General features: G+C 40.4%; 1 protein-coding gene across 3 annotated transcripts in view; it reads left to right on the forward strand.

Annotated features, from left to right (window-relative positions):
- The first annotated feature begins 2,246 nt into the window (after positions 1-2,246).
- NR3C2 (nuclear receptor subfamily 3, group C, member 2) overlaps positions 2,247-17,697 on the forward strand; it is a 383,563-nt gene continuing 368,112 nt past the window's right edge. For 2 of the 3 annotated variants that reach the window (XM_011973244.1, XM_011973245.1), the window contains exons 1-2: positions 2,247-2,601; positions 7,897-9,655. In XM_011973244.1, coding sequence (XP_011828634.1) covers positions 7,899-9,655 — 1,757 coding nt within the window. In that variant the 5' untranslated portion in view covers positions 2,247-2,601; positions 7,897-7,898. The remainder of the gene's footprint in view (positions 2,602-7,896; positions 9,656-17,697) is intronic. The other variant, XM_011973243.1, reaches the window with a different exon arrangement.

Below are 17,697 nucleotides of genomic sequence, written 5' to 3' on the forward strand. Positions count from 1 at the left end.
TGGGGGCTGGCGGGTGCCCGCGTCCCCCTCTGCGCGATTTGGCGCCGCTGCCTCGCCGCCTCTTGTAGGGTAACAGCACTATTGCTCTACCCACCGTCAGCAGGGCGACTGCCGGGATTATCATCCTCTCCGTCCTCACCGCCGATCAGCCAATATTGGACTTGCTGGTGGCGGCGGCAGCAGCGGCGGCGGGAGTCTCGCCGTCCCCCTTCCCCCGCCCCAGCCTCCCCACCATGTCCTAGAAAAGGTGAGTGCAGCGACAGTCACTTTGCGCTGACAGCGGCGAGAGGGGGCCCGGAGAGCGCAGGGGCGGCCCCGGGCAAGGCAGGTTGCGCGCCGAGGGCAGAGGGCGCGGGTTGGCGAGCGGAGGTGGGATGCGGGTAGGAGACGAGTTGCCCGCTGGCGGCCCTGGGGCAAGGGTGCTGGGTGGCGGGCGAGCGATCGCGGCGGCTGCCCCTGCACGGTTCTAACCTAGATTTTGCAAGAAGCTGAGATCCAGGGCAAGACCGGTCCTCCTCAAAGGAGGTAAAAACTTAGTAAAAGAGACACGTCCGTTCCTTTAATAATGAATAATTCGGCAACGCTTGCGGAACCACCGCCGCCTCGCGTGCCCAGGCTCTAGGTCCGGGACTCCCCTTGCTCCCGCCCGCCGCCAGCGCTTTGCCGGGGTGCGATCGATGCCCGGCTCGCAGGGACAGGAGAGTGCGCGTGACGGTGGGTCCCTTGGGAAAGTTGGGATGCTCGGCGGGGACTCCTGGCTGTGGGGACACCGGGGGCAGCTCTGCCCTGGGGACCGAGGAGCATTAGAGTCGGGGGTCAGGAGCAGCTCGTGGCGCTGCCGCTGTCGCCCCTTTCTCCAGGGAGTTCCCGACTGGAGCGGCTGAGAGTTCAAGTCTCCCTGGGTTAGGGGTCGGGAATCCCGAAGCTTAACTAACTGCAAGGAGAGGAGGGGCCTTTGGGCACAGGGTGTCCCCCCGCCCCCAGCCTCGGGCTTTGGCGGGCGCTAAGCGAGGGTAAGGCGGGAGGCCGCACAGCTGCCGCCGCCGGGCTGTGGGTCGCCGAGGGCCGGGGGACCAGATTTAGGTGTATACGTCACTGATGCTGACTCCGGGCCAGCGGGGAGCCTAAAACGGGGCCTTATACGCGGAGCCTAAAAGTCCTTAGAAATCAAAGTTAAGAACCCCATCCTTTTGCTTAGTAACTGCGGCATTTGGGTGGGCGGGAGGAGAATCGAGGAGGGGGCGGTTGGAGGGAAACCGAAATTTCTTCATGCAGACAACCGATCCTTCGAAAACAGTTTGGTTCCTTCCCCCCTCCTGCCTGTTTCTCCCACTTATGTGACCCACCCCCTCCACCCATTATAACGTGAATATCCTCGATGGTAAGCTTGCTTTAAAATTGAACTAGTGGAAAAATCCAATACTGAAGTAGTAAGTATAGTGACAAAATTTTAAGGAAGTAGAGGAGCAGCTCTTTACTCTGGCACTTTTTTCATTTTTCTTTTTCTTTCTTTTGTTTTTTCTTTTTTGTTTGTTTGTTTGGTTAGGGGTCTAAGGGATGGGAGGAAGGCTGTGTTTAAAGGGTTCTTCCAGCACGGTTAAAACAAGTACATTCAAATCAAGTGGGAACGTGATCGTCTTGCTCGCTGGCAGCGAAGGCTGCTGCTGCTGCTGCTCTGCTGAGAGGTAACTCTGGAGACAGTGGAAAGGGGCTGAGAGAGGAACCTCGGGGGTCGGGTGATCCCACCCAGAGTCCTCCCCGCGCGCGGACGCTGCTGGGCAGCGCCAGGGTCTGGGCTGCAGCTCACCTGGCGCTGCAGGTGGAGAGCGTGAGGGGACGACACTTTGCTCGCGGAAAAACCGACTTCTTCCGCGTCCCCACACTTTTCACATCTCTCCAGATATCCTGGAGTCGGCCAGAAGGAGAGCAGGGTGGACGTAAGCAAGTTTGGGCGGCCGAGCGATGGGGGTGGGGGCAGCGTGCGGAGGCCGCCTGATGTAGCCACCGCCCGGCACCCCAAGCTCCTGTCGCGGCTGCGGCTTTAAGGAAGCTGCCGAGTCCAGGCTGTGTCGCAGCAACTTTGTATCAGTCATGTCGCCCGCCTGGTGACTGACAGCTTGAATTGTCCAATAGGAAGCCCGCCTGACCCGTGCAGCGTGGAGCCTTGTTTCTCTTCGGGCCAATAGGAAGGGTTCAGGGGGGCGGGATAGCAACCTGAACTTTATCTGGACATGTGACCCGCTTTTAAAAGGGCCAGCCCTCCAGCTGGCCCACTCCCCCTCCGGGCTTTCGCCCGCCCTCTCTCCCTCCCTTTTTTGCCCGCCCTGGCCCTGCCCCTGCCCCCTCCTCTCAGCCCCTCCGCGCCCGGGGTGTCATTGGGCCCGGGAGACTGGAGCCAACTTCAGGCTGCTCAGAGGAAGCCCGTGCAGTCAGTCACCTGGGTGCAAGAGCGTTGCTGCCTCGGGCTCTCCCTCTGCAGGGAGAGCGGCACTCGCTGGCCTGGATGTGGTTGGATTTAGGGGGGCTCCGCAGCAGGGGTTTCGTGGCGGTGGCAAGCGCTGCAACAGGTAGACGGCGACAGACGGACCCCGGCCGAGGCAGGTGTGTAGGGGCGCGCGGCAGGGCAAAGCTTGCCCTGCTCGGCGTGCGGCCGCGGCGCGGGAGCGTGCACTTTGCAGGGAGAAGTGGCTGCGTAATCCGGAGGCACAGTCAGTATGGTGCTGTGTGCTTGTTGTTTTGTTTTGGTTTTCCACTTTTCTCCCCCTTTGGCCGCCAGAGGACTATTTTGGGAAAGTTTGGCCACTTTGGATAAATGCCCTCTAACTAGCAGCTTTTAACTGCCTTTGGCAGTGGGAGGTCTACCACTCTTCCCTTTCCCCGAAGATGAATTTCGAATCATTTTCCCTGTACAATTTTTAAAGGACGTTGGAATACTATTTCTTTCCTTTATCAATTGCGGAAGCTCCCAATTCTCAGCCGGAGGTGTAGCGGTAAGGGCAGTTGAAGGAGATATAGATCCTAATAGATCCTGTATAAAAGGGGCTCTGGAAATTCGTGCATTTCCCGTTCCCTAGCATTCGCGAAACTCTTGAGACAAGGCTACGCTTCCTATGGCATCAGTTGGAATTTTAAGGGCAAGGGAGAAGGGACGAAGCTTCTTTTGGTGGCATCCTTACTCTGCTACTGAATTTTAGGTGCGTGGCTTTGCCTACTCAATTTAAAAAGACCAGGTTTAAATAATAATGGTTTATGGCACCATCAGTTTTAATTATTTATTATGACATAGGAGTTATGAAAACTTTTGATAGCAGACGAGCTTTTGAAACCGCCGAATTTTAAAGGCACCAAGTTGCTTCTTAACATTTTGTATTGCCATGTCTCTAGGTGCTGTTATTGATGATATTTACATAGTAATGATAACAGCATTCTCTATCTGTGAAGTCCTGCTGTGAAGTTTTAATTTTATGTTTGACATCGTGGCAGCTATCGTGGAAAAGCTTGAGAGAAGTTTTAAAAAATAATTTAAAGTGGAGCTTTTTCCTTTAAGGGAGGCATAGTTTTGTTTGGCGATTTTTGGAAAGATCAGGTGGCTCGGTAAATTAGGTGAGTGAATAGAAATCAGGTGTGCTCAGTTCTAACTGGTTCTCCCGCTCTCTTAGGTGACCTTGGGCAGATTTCTATCATTTACCTCATCTATAAAAGAGACGAACATAATAGTTCTGTAGTGGGGAATGACAAAAAATAGTTACGTATAGTGAACTTTCACAACTATGCAGCCTAGAGATGATTGTGAGATTCTTAAGCGTTAGTCTTTAAGGTGCCATATTGTAGTGAAATAAATATTAAAAATGATGCCTTTTGTATCATTTCCATCATGATGAGATTGGGTTTTGGGGGATACTAAAAGTGAAAGTATTTCCAGATAAAATACAAATTCGCAAGGATCTTTGTTAATATTCATGAAAAAAGTACTTCCTTGTGGAAAAGGGCAATTTAACGCAGACTGTAAAACATAAAACTTTAAGGTTTTCCTTTGTGAAAATAGCATTTCTTTTGTGTTTGAGAGCATATGTATGGCTTAAAGTAGCACCTCCACCAGTGCTTTTCCTTATGTGAATTTTTTTTTTATGATTCGAGGTGAGGCCCATTTGCATGAAAATTAAAAGTTCATAATTTTTTTTGCATTTTTCCTAAGAGAATCTTTGGTATGGTTTCCACTGTGAGGCAGGCAAGCCTGATTTTTGTTAGATTTGTATACCTCTATCTGCTTCATTTTATACTTTAGTAACAAAAACTTTTTCTTTATCCTCTAGATATTAAGTTCTATGAGGATCATATTCATCGACTCGTATTTTCAGTACTCACTAGTAAGTACGGGTTGACTGAAATTCTGCTCAAGCCATGGTCATTGTGCCAGTTCCGAAAAGACAGCCTCGGTTTCCTGGATGGATATAGGACATAAATTCCTAACCGGACCCATTTGTTTACAGAAAAGACTAATTAAAATACTAGGGAGACTCAACGTAAAATATTTCAATAATGCTATTTTTAATAATATCTGATCTTAAAAAAATGTTTGCGTGGAAGCTGTGCAGATGCTAGATGTCTTGTCTTCTTTTGTGTTTGACTATTGCCGATCTGTATTGTTTCCTTTGTTGAGAGGTGCCTTAGGTTGGTAGACGAGAATACCTTAAACAAAGTAATTTAGATTTCAGCAAAACCTTTTGCAAATTCCGTAATGAGAGTCCTGTCAATCATGTGGTGAAATACAGCCTATTCTATGTTATTAAGGGAGTTCAAGGTTAGCCAAACAGGACTAGGAGAGTTGTGATCAGCTGTATGATGTTAGCTGATAAGGTGCTACCTTGTCCAGGGCTTTAAGACTGTCTTTGCTGCCCATCATCTCCCATATAGATTCTCTTCAAGTCTTCTGTAGCCTCACAAACGTGGGATTTGGTTCTTGCTTTAGGGCAGAGTGCCGAAAAGTGCAGAATCTTAGTAGATGTTCTTTGAGAAAAAGGTGCAGTGGTCAAACTATTTGAAGAATGCTGGATTAAAAAGTAAACAGAATCTCCCAGAGGTTTTGGTATGCAAATTTATATAGGGAAACCAAAAAAGCCAAGAGTGACCATCCTTCCCAAAGACAGTTTGGAAAATGGGTTTTGGAGAGGGGTCTGGGTGAGGGTCCCCCTTCAGACACAGGACAGAGAGCCCACTTGTCTATGACCAGGAAGAGAATGAGGCTGTGTGAGTGAGGCAGAGTGTGCCAGTGAAGGCCTTCAGGTAAGGTTGTTGAGACAAGAGTAACTTCCAGGCATCTGGTTAGATTGTGGTGCAGTTTGCCAAGAGAGTGAATGTGAATTTGGGGGTGGGTGGGGGGTGAGATGTGCAGAAAGTGCTCAGTTTTGAATACAAATAGACATATTTATCGTGTTGTTTAACGAATTTGGATCTGAACCATTTATACCTTAGCTATATAGTTATTCATCTTTAGTATGGGGAAGACAGAATATTCTTAGGTAGACATAGAAGCAGCACATAATATTTACTGCTATTTTTCAATAAATAGGTATGACTAAATGGTTTTTCAGTAAAGCATAAAAGGCCGGTCTTAGCTATTTGGATCCCAGTTCACTGTTTTTTAGTTCAGTTTTCTGTCAACTTTTCCTTGGCTTTCATCCACACCAAATCTTTTGGCTGGAATTACTATTAATAGATAACTACCTCAACCTTTGTAATTTTATTTATTTCCTACTGTTTTGTGATTGATTTTTGATTAGGAATTTATAGGATGTTCTTTAAGTGAAAACATACTACATAATTGGTAGATTTTAATGTTTGGAAATTGAGTATTGATATTATAATAGTTGAAATTTTTTTGTGATCTATCTACTTGGGATACTGTAATGAAATTGATCATTTCTGCCCTTTCAGAACTTAAACTCTAGTGTAAAATGCAGAAAAGTAAGAGGTAATTATAATACTTGGACAATTTGGACATTAAATTTCTTCATAGGGCTTTGTGCTATCTAATGCAAATTTACTTATGAGTCCAACTAAGATTTATCTAATGCAAATTTATTTAGTAGCATTATTTTTCAATGTTAATTAATACATGTTCTGTAACAAAGGGACTTCCTGTTTTTTGTTTGTTTGTTTGTTTGTTTTTAAACGAAGGGAAGGTAGGCAGGGTCAAGATAGTGGCAAAGAGGGGAAAGGATGAGAGGCCTAAAATAAAGCTTGTGTATAGAATTGCAGAAACAGCATCTTTTAGATCAGGACTTTTATTGAGCCATAGATTGTTTACAGACTTCCATATGTTTGAAAACTGCATAATACAGATTTTAGGAGTTTTAAAATAGTAAAATGTAAAAATAAAATTTTACTGTGAGTGAGTTAATTTCCTTTAAGATGTGTTTCCTTAGAGTGGTGGTTGTCAGTCAAGGGTGATTTTGCCCCCCATGGGCATTTGGTAATGTCTGGAGACATTTTCAGTTGTCACAACTGGGGAGGCGAAATGCTACTGGCATCTAGTGGGTAGGGTTAGGGATACTGCTAAACACCTTAACAATGCATTGGGCAGACCTCCACAACTAAGAATCATCAGGCCCAAAATGTCAATAGTGCCATGATTGAGAAACTAATGTAGAGAGAGACTTGTGATCAAATTGCAGCTCCAACACTTAGTTGTGTGCCTAGTGCCTCAGTTTTCACACTTGTATTATTTGGGTAATACTTTTGTCAGTCATTCAGGGTTGTGTGTAAGGTTAAATGAGTTAATATACTGCATTAAATTATATGAGTAAGAATTATGTCAATATAGCCTATTATGATGATTTTGTCTGTGAAGTAAATTGATCTATAGAGTGCATGGATATGGTTGTATATCTGAAACAACCTTATGGGTTGCTTGAGGATGGGGATTGTGTCTCTTTTGTTTATCACTACCTATTCACTGACTGGTCTAAGGTCAAAGATGTAGCAAGCACTTGGTAAATATGGTTGAATGAATGAACGAATGCTTAAATTTTCAGGGCTCCTCTCAGACTTCTCCATTTACCATTGAGAGTAAACATTTTTGATTGTTGGTAGTCGTTCTAGCAGAGGTACCACGCACAGGTCAAGGTGCATGTCAAAGTCCTTGCCAGTACTGAAATACAGAGAAGACACCAGACATTCCTGAGTTGTCATACAGCCCCTCTGAGCTATGGACCATCTTAATCAGAATATATAGATCCTGACTTTTCAGAACTGACATTAAATTATCTTCATCACTAATCTATCTTAAGAAAGTCTTACTTCTAAAAAAAAAATCACAAATTATTTCTCTATGATAACTCATTTGGTATGTTTGTGTTTGGAAAGAGTAACTTTAATTACATTTCCATATTGTTTTTAACATGGCCATGTATTAAATATGGAAGGCAACTTCTATATGATCCATAGACTCCAAAGGCATTGGAGTCAGAAGATTGAGATTTAAACCCAACTTTGTCACTATGTCTTTGACTTTGGGCAAGCCACCCACTTCACTAAGTCCTCAGTTTCCTTTTTTTGCCTGCCTTAATTGCCAGGATTACTTTGAATGTCTAATAAGTTAACATTTGTAAATATTTTTTGCAGACTCTAAAGACTGTATTATAGCAAACATGTTACTTTTATTTAGATCCAAAAGAGTTTTATATGATCGCTTCTCTTGTTCCGACATCTGGACAAGCTGTAGTCAATACTGTGTTATGTCAGCATCCAAAAAGGTAACAGTTTTAAATTAGCTAGAAATGTTGCTTATAATAAGTAGAAGGTGTTTCGTGGCTCAGTAAATGCAATTTTAGAATGTCTTCTAGAGTAATATTGCTATAACTGACTCTAATTTTTTAATGTAAATTTATTTGTTAGTGATGGAGACCAAAGGCTACCACAGTCTCCCTGAAGGTCTAGATATGGAAAGACGGTGGGGTCAAGTTTCTCAGGCTGTGGAGCATTCTTCCCTGGGACCTACAGAGAGGACCGATGAGAATAACTACATGGAGATTGTCAACGTAAGCTGTGTTTCCGGTGCTATTCCAAACAACAGTACTCAAGGAAGCAGCAAAGAAAAACACGAACTACTCCCTTGCCTTCAGCAAGACAGTAATCGGCCTGGGATTTTGACAGCTGATATTAAAACTGAGCTGGAATCTAAGGAACTTTCAGCAACTGTAGCTGAGTCCATGGGTTTATATATGGATTCTGTAAGAGATGCTGACTATTCCTATGAACAGCAGAACCAGCAAGGAAGCATGAGTCCAGCTAAGATTTATCAGAATGTTGAACAGCTGGTGAAATTTTACAAAGGAAATGGCCATCGTCCTTCCACTCTAAGTTGTGTGAACAGGCCCTTGAGATCATTTATGTCTGACTCTGGGAGCTCCATGAATGGTGGCGTCATGCGTGCCATTGTTAAAAGCCCTATCATGTGTCATGAGAAAAGCCCGTCTGTTTGCAGCCCTCTGAACATGACATCTTCGGTTTGCAGCCCTGCTGGAATCAACTCTGTGTCCTCCACCACAGCCAGCTTTGGCAATTTTCCAGTGCACAGCCCAATCACCCAGGGAACTCCTCTGACATGCTCTCCTAATGTTGAAAATCGAGGCTCCAGGTCACACAGCCCTGCACATGCTAGCAACGTGGGCTCTCCTCTCTCAAGTCCGTTAAGTAGCATGAAATCCTCAATTTCCAGCCCTCCAAGTCACTGCAGTGTAAAATCTCCAGTCTCCAGTCCCAATAACGTCACTCTGAGATCCTCTGTATCTAGCCCTGCAAATATCAACAACTCAAGGTGCTCTGTTTCCAGCCCTTCCAACACTAATAACAGATCCACGCTTTCCAGTCCAGCAGCCAGTACTGTGGGATCTATCTGTAGCCCTGTAAACAATGCCTTCAGCTACACTGCTTCTGGCACCTCTGCTGGATCCAGTACATCACGGGATGTGGTTCCCAGTCCAGACACACAGGAGAAAGGTGCTCAAGAGGTCCCTTTTCCTAAGACTGAGGAAGTAGAGAGTGCCATCTCAAATGGTGTGACTGGCCAGCTTAATATTGTCCAGTACATAAAACCAGAACCAGATGGAGCTTTTAGCAGCTCATGTCTAGGAGGAAATAGCAAAATAAATTCGGATTCTCCATTCTCAGTACCAATAAAGCAAGAATCAACCAAGCATTCATGTTCAGGCACCTCTTTTAAAGGGAATCCAACAGTAAACCCATTTCCATTTATGGATGGCTCGTATTTTTCCTTTATGGATGATAAAGACTATTATTCCCTATCAGGAATTTTAGGACCACCTGTGCCGGGCTTTGATGGTAACTGTGAAGGCAGCGGATTCCCAGTGGGTATTAAACAAGAACCAGATGATGGGAGCTATTACCCGGAGGCCAGCATCCCTTCCTCTGCCATTGTTGGGGTGAATTCAGGTGGACAGTCCTTCCACTACAGGATTGGTGCTCAGGGTACAATATCTTTATCGCGATCGGCTAGAGACCAATCTTTCCAACACCTGAGTTCCTTTCCTCCTGTCAATACTTTAGTGGAGTCATGGAAATCACACGGTGACCTGTCGTCTAGAAGAAGTGATGGGTATCCGGTCTTAGAATACATTCCAGAAAATGTATCAAGGTAAGTTGGTTTTCTCCATTTTTTTGGAAGTCATGGCTTTATACATGTTGAAGGTTAGCATTATCTTTACAGTCGATAAATTTAAACACGTTTCAGATTACTGTTTTAAGGATGGTCATATGGTGCTCCCCTTTGCATGTTGCTATAATGTTAATTTTTTGAAGTAGAGGAAAAAAAGTTCTTAAAATGTCTTAGAAAATATCTACCTTGATTTTGAAGGGGCATATGTAGGTGTCCCCCACTCCCCATTGCCTGTTTTAGGTGTTTGGAAAATTTATGTTTTACTGGCAGTTACTATGTAAATATAGTAATTTAGCAGAAGAGTACTAGATTTTTTTTCCTTTAGCTGTTTGCTGGTTTACTAAAATTGCTTGACGTTAGTTTATTTGTGGTCTTAGTCCTTTTTTTATTATGGCTTTCTTTATTAATCATCACTTCATCGGTTGTGAAAAATAAAATTGAATCCTGTATCTGTTACCCACAAGCTTCCCTCCCTTCTGCCCTTTTCTGGGTAGGTTAATTATATGAAAGTTGTGGTTTTTCTATACAAATAAATCATTTCCTTAACTGTTGAGGGCTTTTAAAGACTCAGCATATCTAAAATTACTAAGTGGACAATCTTGCTTTCTTACTTATATTGGAAGTGAAATATGTCACTGCAGTTTTGAATTGGTATATTTATAACTTTTGAGATCTGCAAGAAGACATATTTTATTTACTGTAAAATATCTCTTGGCTTTCCTTGTTGCAGATAGCATGTTGTATATATTTAGAAAAAACAAGGAAGAGGTTTTAGATATGACTATAAAGGGTGGTTCTAAGTTATACAGTGAATACTTGGATTGGACTTTGCTTCAGTACTGTTTTTATTACATGGTTGTGATAAATTATTCCTTTATGGACTATATAAAGAGTAGATTTCCTTGGTATAGTTCGTTCCTTTGGCATCCAGAACTATGTGGATATTTTCCTTTATTTCATTAAAAATTATCTTGTGGGGAATATGTCCATCCCATTAACAGGATACAGGGTTTACATGTATTGCTGTGGCTTTCTCCTACTCTGTTTTTTCCCCAAACCAAAAGCAAAAATTTTAATTTATGCATTCTTTTCATTGTCATTGCCTCAAACCTTGCTTTTCTTGCTTTTATGGAAGCAAACATTTCATAAAGGATATATTTTTATAGTTTCCCCATAGTATGAACTATTCAATCATATTCTAATGCTGTCTCTTTAAATTATAAGCCCTAACACAAGTCATGAGATAGCATGGCTGCCATCAGAACCAAACTGAGCATGTGTTTTACTGCTACTGCTTTGCTTTACTTTTAGAGAAGGAAATTTTTTCATGTGATGTGAATATTTTTGTAAATGATGTTTTTAGTAAACTGGTATGAGGTAGTATAGCCTGGTAGTTAACAGCATGACTGGTTGAAATCCCAACTCTGCTACTTAATTGTTTAGTCTTCTCAACTGCATAAAGGAATTAAATAGTACCCATCTCAAAGGTAGTTAAGACAATTTAAGTGAGTTAATTTATGAGAAATACTTTGAATTCCTTCTGATATGTTAGTATGCATTGTATATGTTTTAGCTATTATGAAATGGTTTTATACTTTTAGTTTTCATATTTCTAGTTTTTTTCCTTCATTATGTGAAATTCCACAGAATCTTATAAACAAATACTTAAAAGATTTAAGCATTTGTTAAATATTTGTTAATTTCTTACGATTAAGCTCATTTTTAAAAAATGATTATGCACTATACCTTTGTTATTACAGTTCTATTTATGCTTTGTTAGTTTTGAAAACTATTTCTTTGAATAATGATGTTTCTGGTAGAAATGTTACAGATGCAGTAAGCTAAAATGATTAGTTGTCTCTTAAATGTTTGTTCTATATATCTGTTTCTACTATTTTAAATGTACTTTTCCTGCTCAACTCATGAAGCCCCTCCTGATGGTCCAGTGACCCAGGCATAGCCTTAGACATGTTAGTATGAATTAGTGACCTTGAGCCTGTCCTGCATTTGTGGGCACAGGAAGTGTTGTCTTGTGTCTCCTCTTGAGTATTCCAAAATTCCTTATGTATTTGTTAATACAGTCAACAAGGATTCATTCTGCTTACATACGTACTGGTTTTGTGCCAGCTAAATTTCCTAAAAACTTTAACTTAAAGCTTTATAAGAGATTTGACATCTCTTATAGATTAATGATTCTTTACAGCTTTTCTTGGTGACTAGTATCCAAACCTATTTGTTTTGCTGATTATCAGAGTAAAAGCTCAAGGATCAGAGGAAATTCTGATGTTTTTCTAGAGTTCAGTCTACATGTTATAATATTTAAACTCATCCAAGTATCATCCTTAGTCTCTTATTTTGAACAAAAAGCCCAACCTTTTTACCTATTTCTTAAAATATATGATGATAACTCATTTCAGGGAATGTTGAATAGATTAATGAATTAAATATCATAAAGGATTAAGGCAGGGTATACTGCTTCTAGGTTTAATAGTATCCTTCATCATTAGGTTGAACCTTGAACTACAGTATTTTCTGGTAGATCTCAAATCGTGGTTAGAGGGTTCCTAAGACCTTTTCAAGGAAGTTTACACAGTCAGAAATCATGCTTTGGTCAAATATCCACTTAGAATGGAACACAGACCAATGGATTTTGATATAATCGTGTAGGAAAAGTTCACTGATACTGTTTCAGATTCCACATTGAAATTAACCTTTAAGGAACTATTCAGTGTGAATTTTCAGTATAGTATCAAAGATTCATATCTACAATTATCTGAAATGACCATTAAAATATTCTTTCCGTTTCCCAACAACATATCTATATGAGATCAGATTTTCTTTATATACTTGAAGAAAAACATAGCACCATAGGTAGCAATGAAAATCCAGCAGTCTTCTATTAAGTGTGACAGTGGTCTTGCAAAAATGTTAAACAGTGCCACTCTTGTCACTAAGGACTTTTGTTTGGGGAAATATTGTTTCATAAACAGTTTTCATATTGTTTATGTTAATATGTAATGACTTATTTTTAAATGATTTTAAAACATTTTTACTTTTTAATTTAAACTAATTTAATATTAGTTCTAATTTTTAATTTAAATAATTTCTTTTTAGTTTTAATTTCCAGTGTGGTAGCAATAACTATAACTCACATAAACAAATGCTCTTTGGGATCCTTCATACTTTTTAAGAATGAAAAGGAACTCTGAGATCCAGAAGCTGAGAACTGCTGGTTTTTACTCCTTTATACGCCCTTTGGAGGTTAATGAAGAAAGAAGATATTACATTATTTGTATTAGCGTTACTGAGTATTATTCTGAGGAAGGAGTGTCTATTCAAATAGGAAAAATGATTCTTTCCCAGGTTAATTTTTTAAACTGACAGAAATGAGTAATGGCTCTGAGGTGTGTGTTGTCTTTATTTCAGTCTGTGGGCATTCCGTGAGAGTGGTGACGAAAGTCATCTGTTAATAATTTCCAGTGAATGGATTGTCTAGTGCCAAATTGTAAAGTAAATTCTGACAAAGCTAAATGTAAAGCCCTTAGAATGGACACCGGACCTAGTTGTGTCAGGTAGATTAGAACTCCCCTGTCTGCTTGGACATCAACAAAACTGCTCTGAGCCTCAGTTTCTTCATTTTAAAGTGATTAAGTTGAACTAATTGCTTTACTAATCACTAATGTGCTTCAAGAGTTACTAGTGTAATTTCCTTTGAAGAATCAAAATAGAGTATCTTTTAACGTAACTTCTTAATCTAGTTTCAAGTATTTTGTAGTCTCAAATCTAGCTTCATGGTTTTCAGGATAGTCTGGGGAGAAAAACATCGTTTCCATTTACCATTTTAAAGTAAAAATGAGGAGGGGTGATCTATGATTTCACTTGAAAGAGGAGCAGTTGTGTTTTCTTAAAACCAGATTAAAAAAAAATAAACTCTGAAACTTACTATGAATTCCTTGTTCTTTTTATTTACACAATTCCTCATGGAAACAGGGCATTTCTGTTGACATAACACTGGCTGTTTATGGCGATAGTCATAGTCACTTTGATAGCATCATAACACAGGGCTAACGTTGACTTAGACTTTTAAATGTAAAGTTTACTATTTCAAAGGGCATATTCTGGTAGGTTTCAAGACAAGTAATTAGGTATTTATCTTAATATGTGCTGATTTTTTTTTCATGATAGAATGAAACAGTTTAGTAAATAACCTATATTTATTCTTTTATTTTTCAATTGCCCCTGAAGTTTCCTTGAAACTCACGTCGTATGACAAACCAAAGCGTCAGAATTTGGGGAGTTTGTGACAAAGTTTGCCCTTTCACCAAACTTTCAGAATAAGCAGCTGAGACGTACATATTTCTGTGTAATGCAATGTATGAAAGAATGGTGGGATGTGTGTCTGAGAGAGAGAGATTGTATTGGTGCTTATTCTAATAAATAAATCCATTACGGCATTGCTTAGGTCATTTGGGAATGAAAACATGTAACTTTCTTTTACTTATTATGTGTCTTATAATATTTTGATTTTGAAGTTGCTAATGTACCTAGAATTTCACCAGGTAAATATTTTAAATATTTTTATAATTTATTTAAAAATGAGAGTTATTTCTCCTGATATTCATTTTTCATTCACTTATGATATATCAGGGAAGAGTGGTGATAATAAAAAAATTAAGTGTTTTATAATACACAAATCAGTATGTACAGTGTACTTTTGTGAGTTTTATTTTTAAACATCACAAATATAGGCTTATATGTCAGTATGTCTGCCTCTTATCATGTAAAATATTGGTTTATTATTTACATCATAGTTTAAAAATGATGCTGAGATAAAAGCCATGGTTTCAGTTAGATAACCTCAAATTATTCAACTTAATGCAGTTTTCATAGCATCAACATACTAGGGACTTAGACTTTTGAATGTAAAGTTCTTACTATGGAGATATCACTTATAGATTTGATATTCAATATTGCCTTTTGCAATAGTGTAATTCTGGGTGTGTCTGACCTTTTCTGTCCTTAGAATGTTGGAGTAATAGCAGATGTTATATTGATCACCACTAATTTAGGAGCAACACTTTGCTTCTCTTCATACTTTAATGTCTTTATGTTTTTCTGCAAAATAATACCTTTTTTCTTTACTTTCAGCTGTTGCTTTAGTTTTGTACTACTCATTTGCTGATAAAAATTTACCCCCACTGCTAAACAATATATAATTTTTTCATTTACTAAATGCAATTGAGAGAAAAATATTACATTTAAATATAGTCATTAACTTGTATATCTTTGATGACATTCCAACATTTATTAATGAAAACCGAGGAAAAATATAAGCATGTTAAATGGATAGTGTCTTCATTTAAAACATTAGGGTCTCTGGTTTTAAACTTGTGAAGTATAGGATTTGTTTTTAGTTTTAAAAGTTTTATTTTGTTCCTTATATAGTAAGGTAATGATGAAGTTAAAATGTAATTACATATAAGCACTTAATTAATTTATGCTCTGGAAACCTCTGGATTTATGATTGATAGTGGTATGGCTAAGGCCAAAATTTTTATGTAGAAAAGTGGTAGAAATTGTTTGTATTTTATGCTAGAAATAGAAAACTGTAGTTTAAGGAAGGAAACAGGACAAACAAAAAGTAATTTGAATGCTTAAAAAGTTAATACCTTAGGGAGGGAGTATGAGATAATAGCTGGCCACCTGGATTCATAACTGTGGCCATGACTTAATTTCATGTCTGATGAATACTTCATCAGTATGTAATGAATATTCACCTTATATATTAGGAGTTTTTGAGATAAATATACAAAAACTGTGATATGAAACTGAAATTTGGCTCGTAAGTGGCAAAATTGACTTTAGATATTATTGCGGCAGAGAGAGGCTATATGGGCAAGTCTTGGAAAATGGGGAGGTGGGGGATGATCAGAGTTGGTATTTTCACTTAGTGTTGAAAATTTGGCAGGGAGTGGGGAGTGAGTACTTACTGGAGGAGGGAGCTCTATGAGCAAAATCCTGGAGATGGGAAGAAAACACAGTGTGGCTGAGCCGCATGGTGGGCTGTGATGTCGGGTTGGGGGTGAGAAAACCTGGAAGAGGCTAGTTGGAACTATAAGGGAGTTGAACTTGAAACTTACACTAAGAAATTTGTCGTTAATTTGGTAGGTAGTGAGTTGTTATGGAAATATTGGAGCAGGACATGTCAGAAGAGCAAGTGCACTTGGGGAAACCTTATTGGGCAGCGTGTTTGTAGGGTGGATTGGAGCATAAAGAGCCTTGTTAAGAAATTATTCCAGCTGTGTAGAAGGATGAGAGCTAGGCTGTCTGGAGTAAGGATGTTGGGGGTAATAGAAAGAAGGGGACAGGTTTGAGATATTACAGAAAAAGCCTATGTAAGTGTCTATCTTTTGTGTAAAAATTTATTTTGAAATAATCACAGATCTACAAAAATGTATATTATAGAGAACTCCTGTCATCAAGGACATTCACTTACATAACCAGAATATTACCATCAAAATCCAGAAATTACTATGGATAAGTTACTAGCGTCTACTCTTTTGCAGTTTGTCCCAATAATTTCTTTTATAGCGAAAGGATCCAGTTCACAATTATGTGTTGTGCTTAGTTGTCATGTCTCTTTAGTCTGGGATAGTTCCTCAGTCTTTTCTAGATTTCATGACTTGATACTGCTTTTGAAAATTAAAGGGCAGTTATTTGGTAGAAAGTCTTTCCATTGATTTTTCTGGTATGTTTCCTCGTGATTAGATTCAACAGATGTACCTTTGGCAGGAATATCATGGTCTCCCCAACCTTAGCATCAGCTTTTATACCACCATCTCCTGCTGGAATGGAAGGATAATGTAACAGAAAGACAGAAGGGCAGGATTCTACTCCCAGCTCTGTTTTGTGCTTTCTTCTCGTTACATCCTGTCAGGTGGCATGTGACTTCTGTTTGTGTTATTACTGTACTTAGACCACTTGATTCAGGTGCTGTTTGCAGGGTTTCTCCGTGATAAAGTTACTCTTTTCCTTTTGCAATTATACTATATTTTGTGGAAGGTACTTTGAAGCTGTGTAAGCACCCCATTTGTCATCAGAATTTGTTTATTCACATATTTATGTATATCGGCATGGCATCATTGTTTTTTGTTTTGTGAAGTGAGTTACGTACAAACTGTTACTGTCCTAATTTTTGATGGTCAGAATATTCCTCATTAAGCCAATGGAAGCCCATTGAGGGTGGTTTCTGTGTCCCTTTGCCTTGTTTCCATCATTCCTTGAGTACATCCTTGCTTTAGGCCCATCTTGTACTTTTCCTGACCTAGATCTGGAATTGGCCATTTCTTCAAGGAGGGTCCCTATCCCTAAAGACACTTTCCTCTTTCTGATTACAGTCTAATGCCACATTCTGGGACGTAGGGACACCCCTCCGTTTCTGTGGCTGCCCTCCTTATCCCACCCAGGCACAGACTCCCGTGCTGGGCTGTCCTCACTCTGCTGGGGTTCGGACACCCTCCACTAGACCACACAAAAACACAGGTGCCCTCCTGTCTCTGCTTGACTCTGACCTTCCACATCAGGTTTCCGAGCCACCCTTGGGCTTGATAGACCCAACTATAAGCCACCACAGTTGGCCACCCCCTTTCCCCTCTGTGGATACCTACTTTGCTGTGCCTTATGTAATAATTTTAGGACTACGTTGTTAAGGAAGAGGAAGGGGAGGAGTTGATATTTGAGTAGAAATAGTAAAGTATGTGGAAATTTGGCAAAAACATCATGTTGTGAGCTTAACTCTCATTGATAATGGTGAGTAATTAAGAGAAATGAAGAGGTCAGCCAGGCACAGTGTAATCCCAGCACTTTGGGTCGCCAAGATGAGTGCATCACTTGAGGCCGGGAGTTCGAGACCAGCCTGGCCAACATGGTGAAACCCCATCTCTACTAAAAATACAAATATTAGCCAGGCATGGTGGTTTGTGTCTGCAATCCCAGCTACTCAGGAGGCTGAGATGTGAGAA

This window comes from Mandrillus leucophaeus, unplaced genomic scaffold (genome assembly GCF_000951045.1).
Source record: "Mandrillus leucophaeus isolate KB7577 unplaced genomic scaffold, Mleu.le_1.0 Scaffold136, whole genome shotgun sequence".
NCBI classification, from domain to species: domain Eukaryota; kingdom Metazoa; phylum Chordata; class Mammalia; order Primates; family Cercopithecidae; genus Mandrillus; species Mandrillus leucophaeus.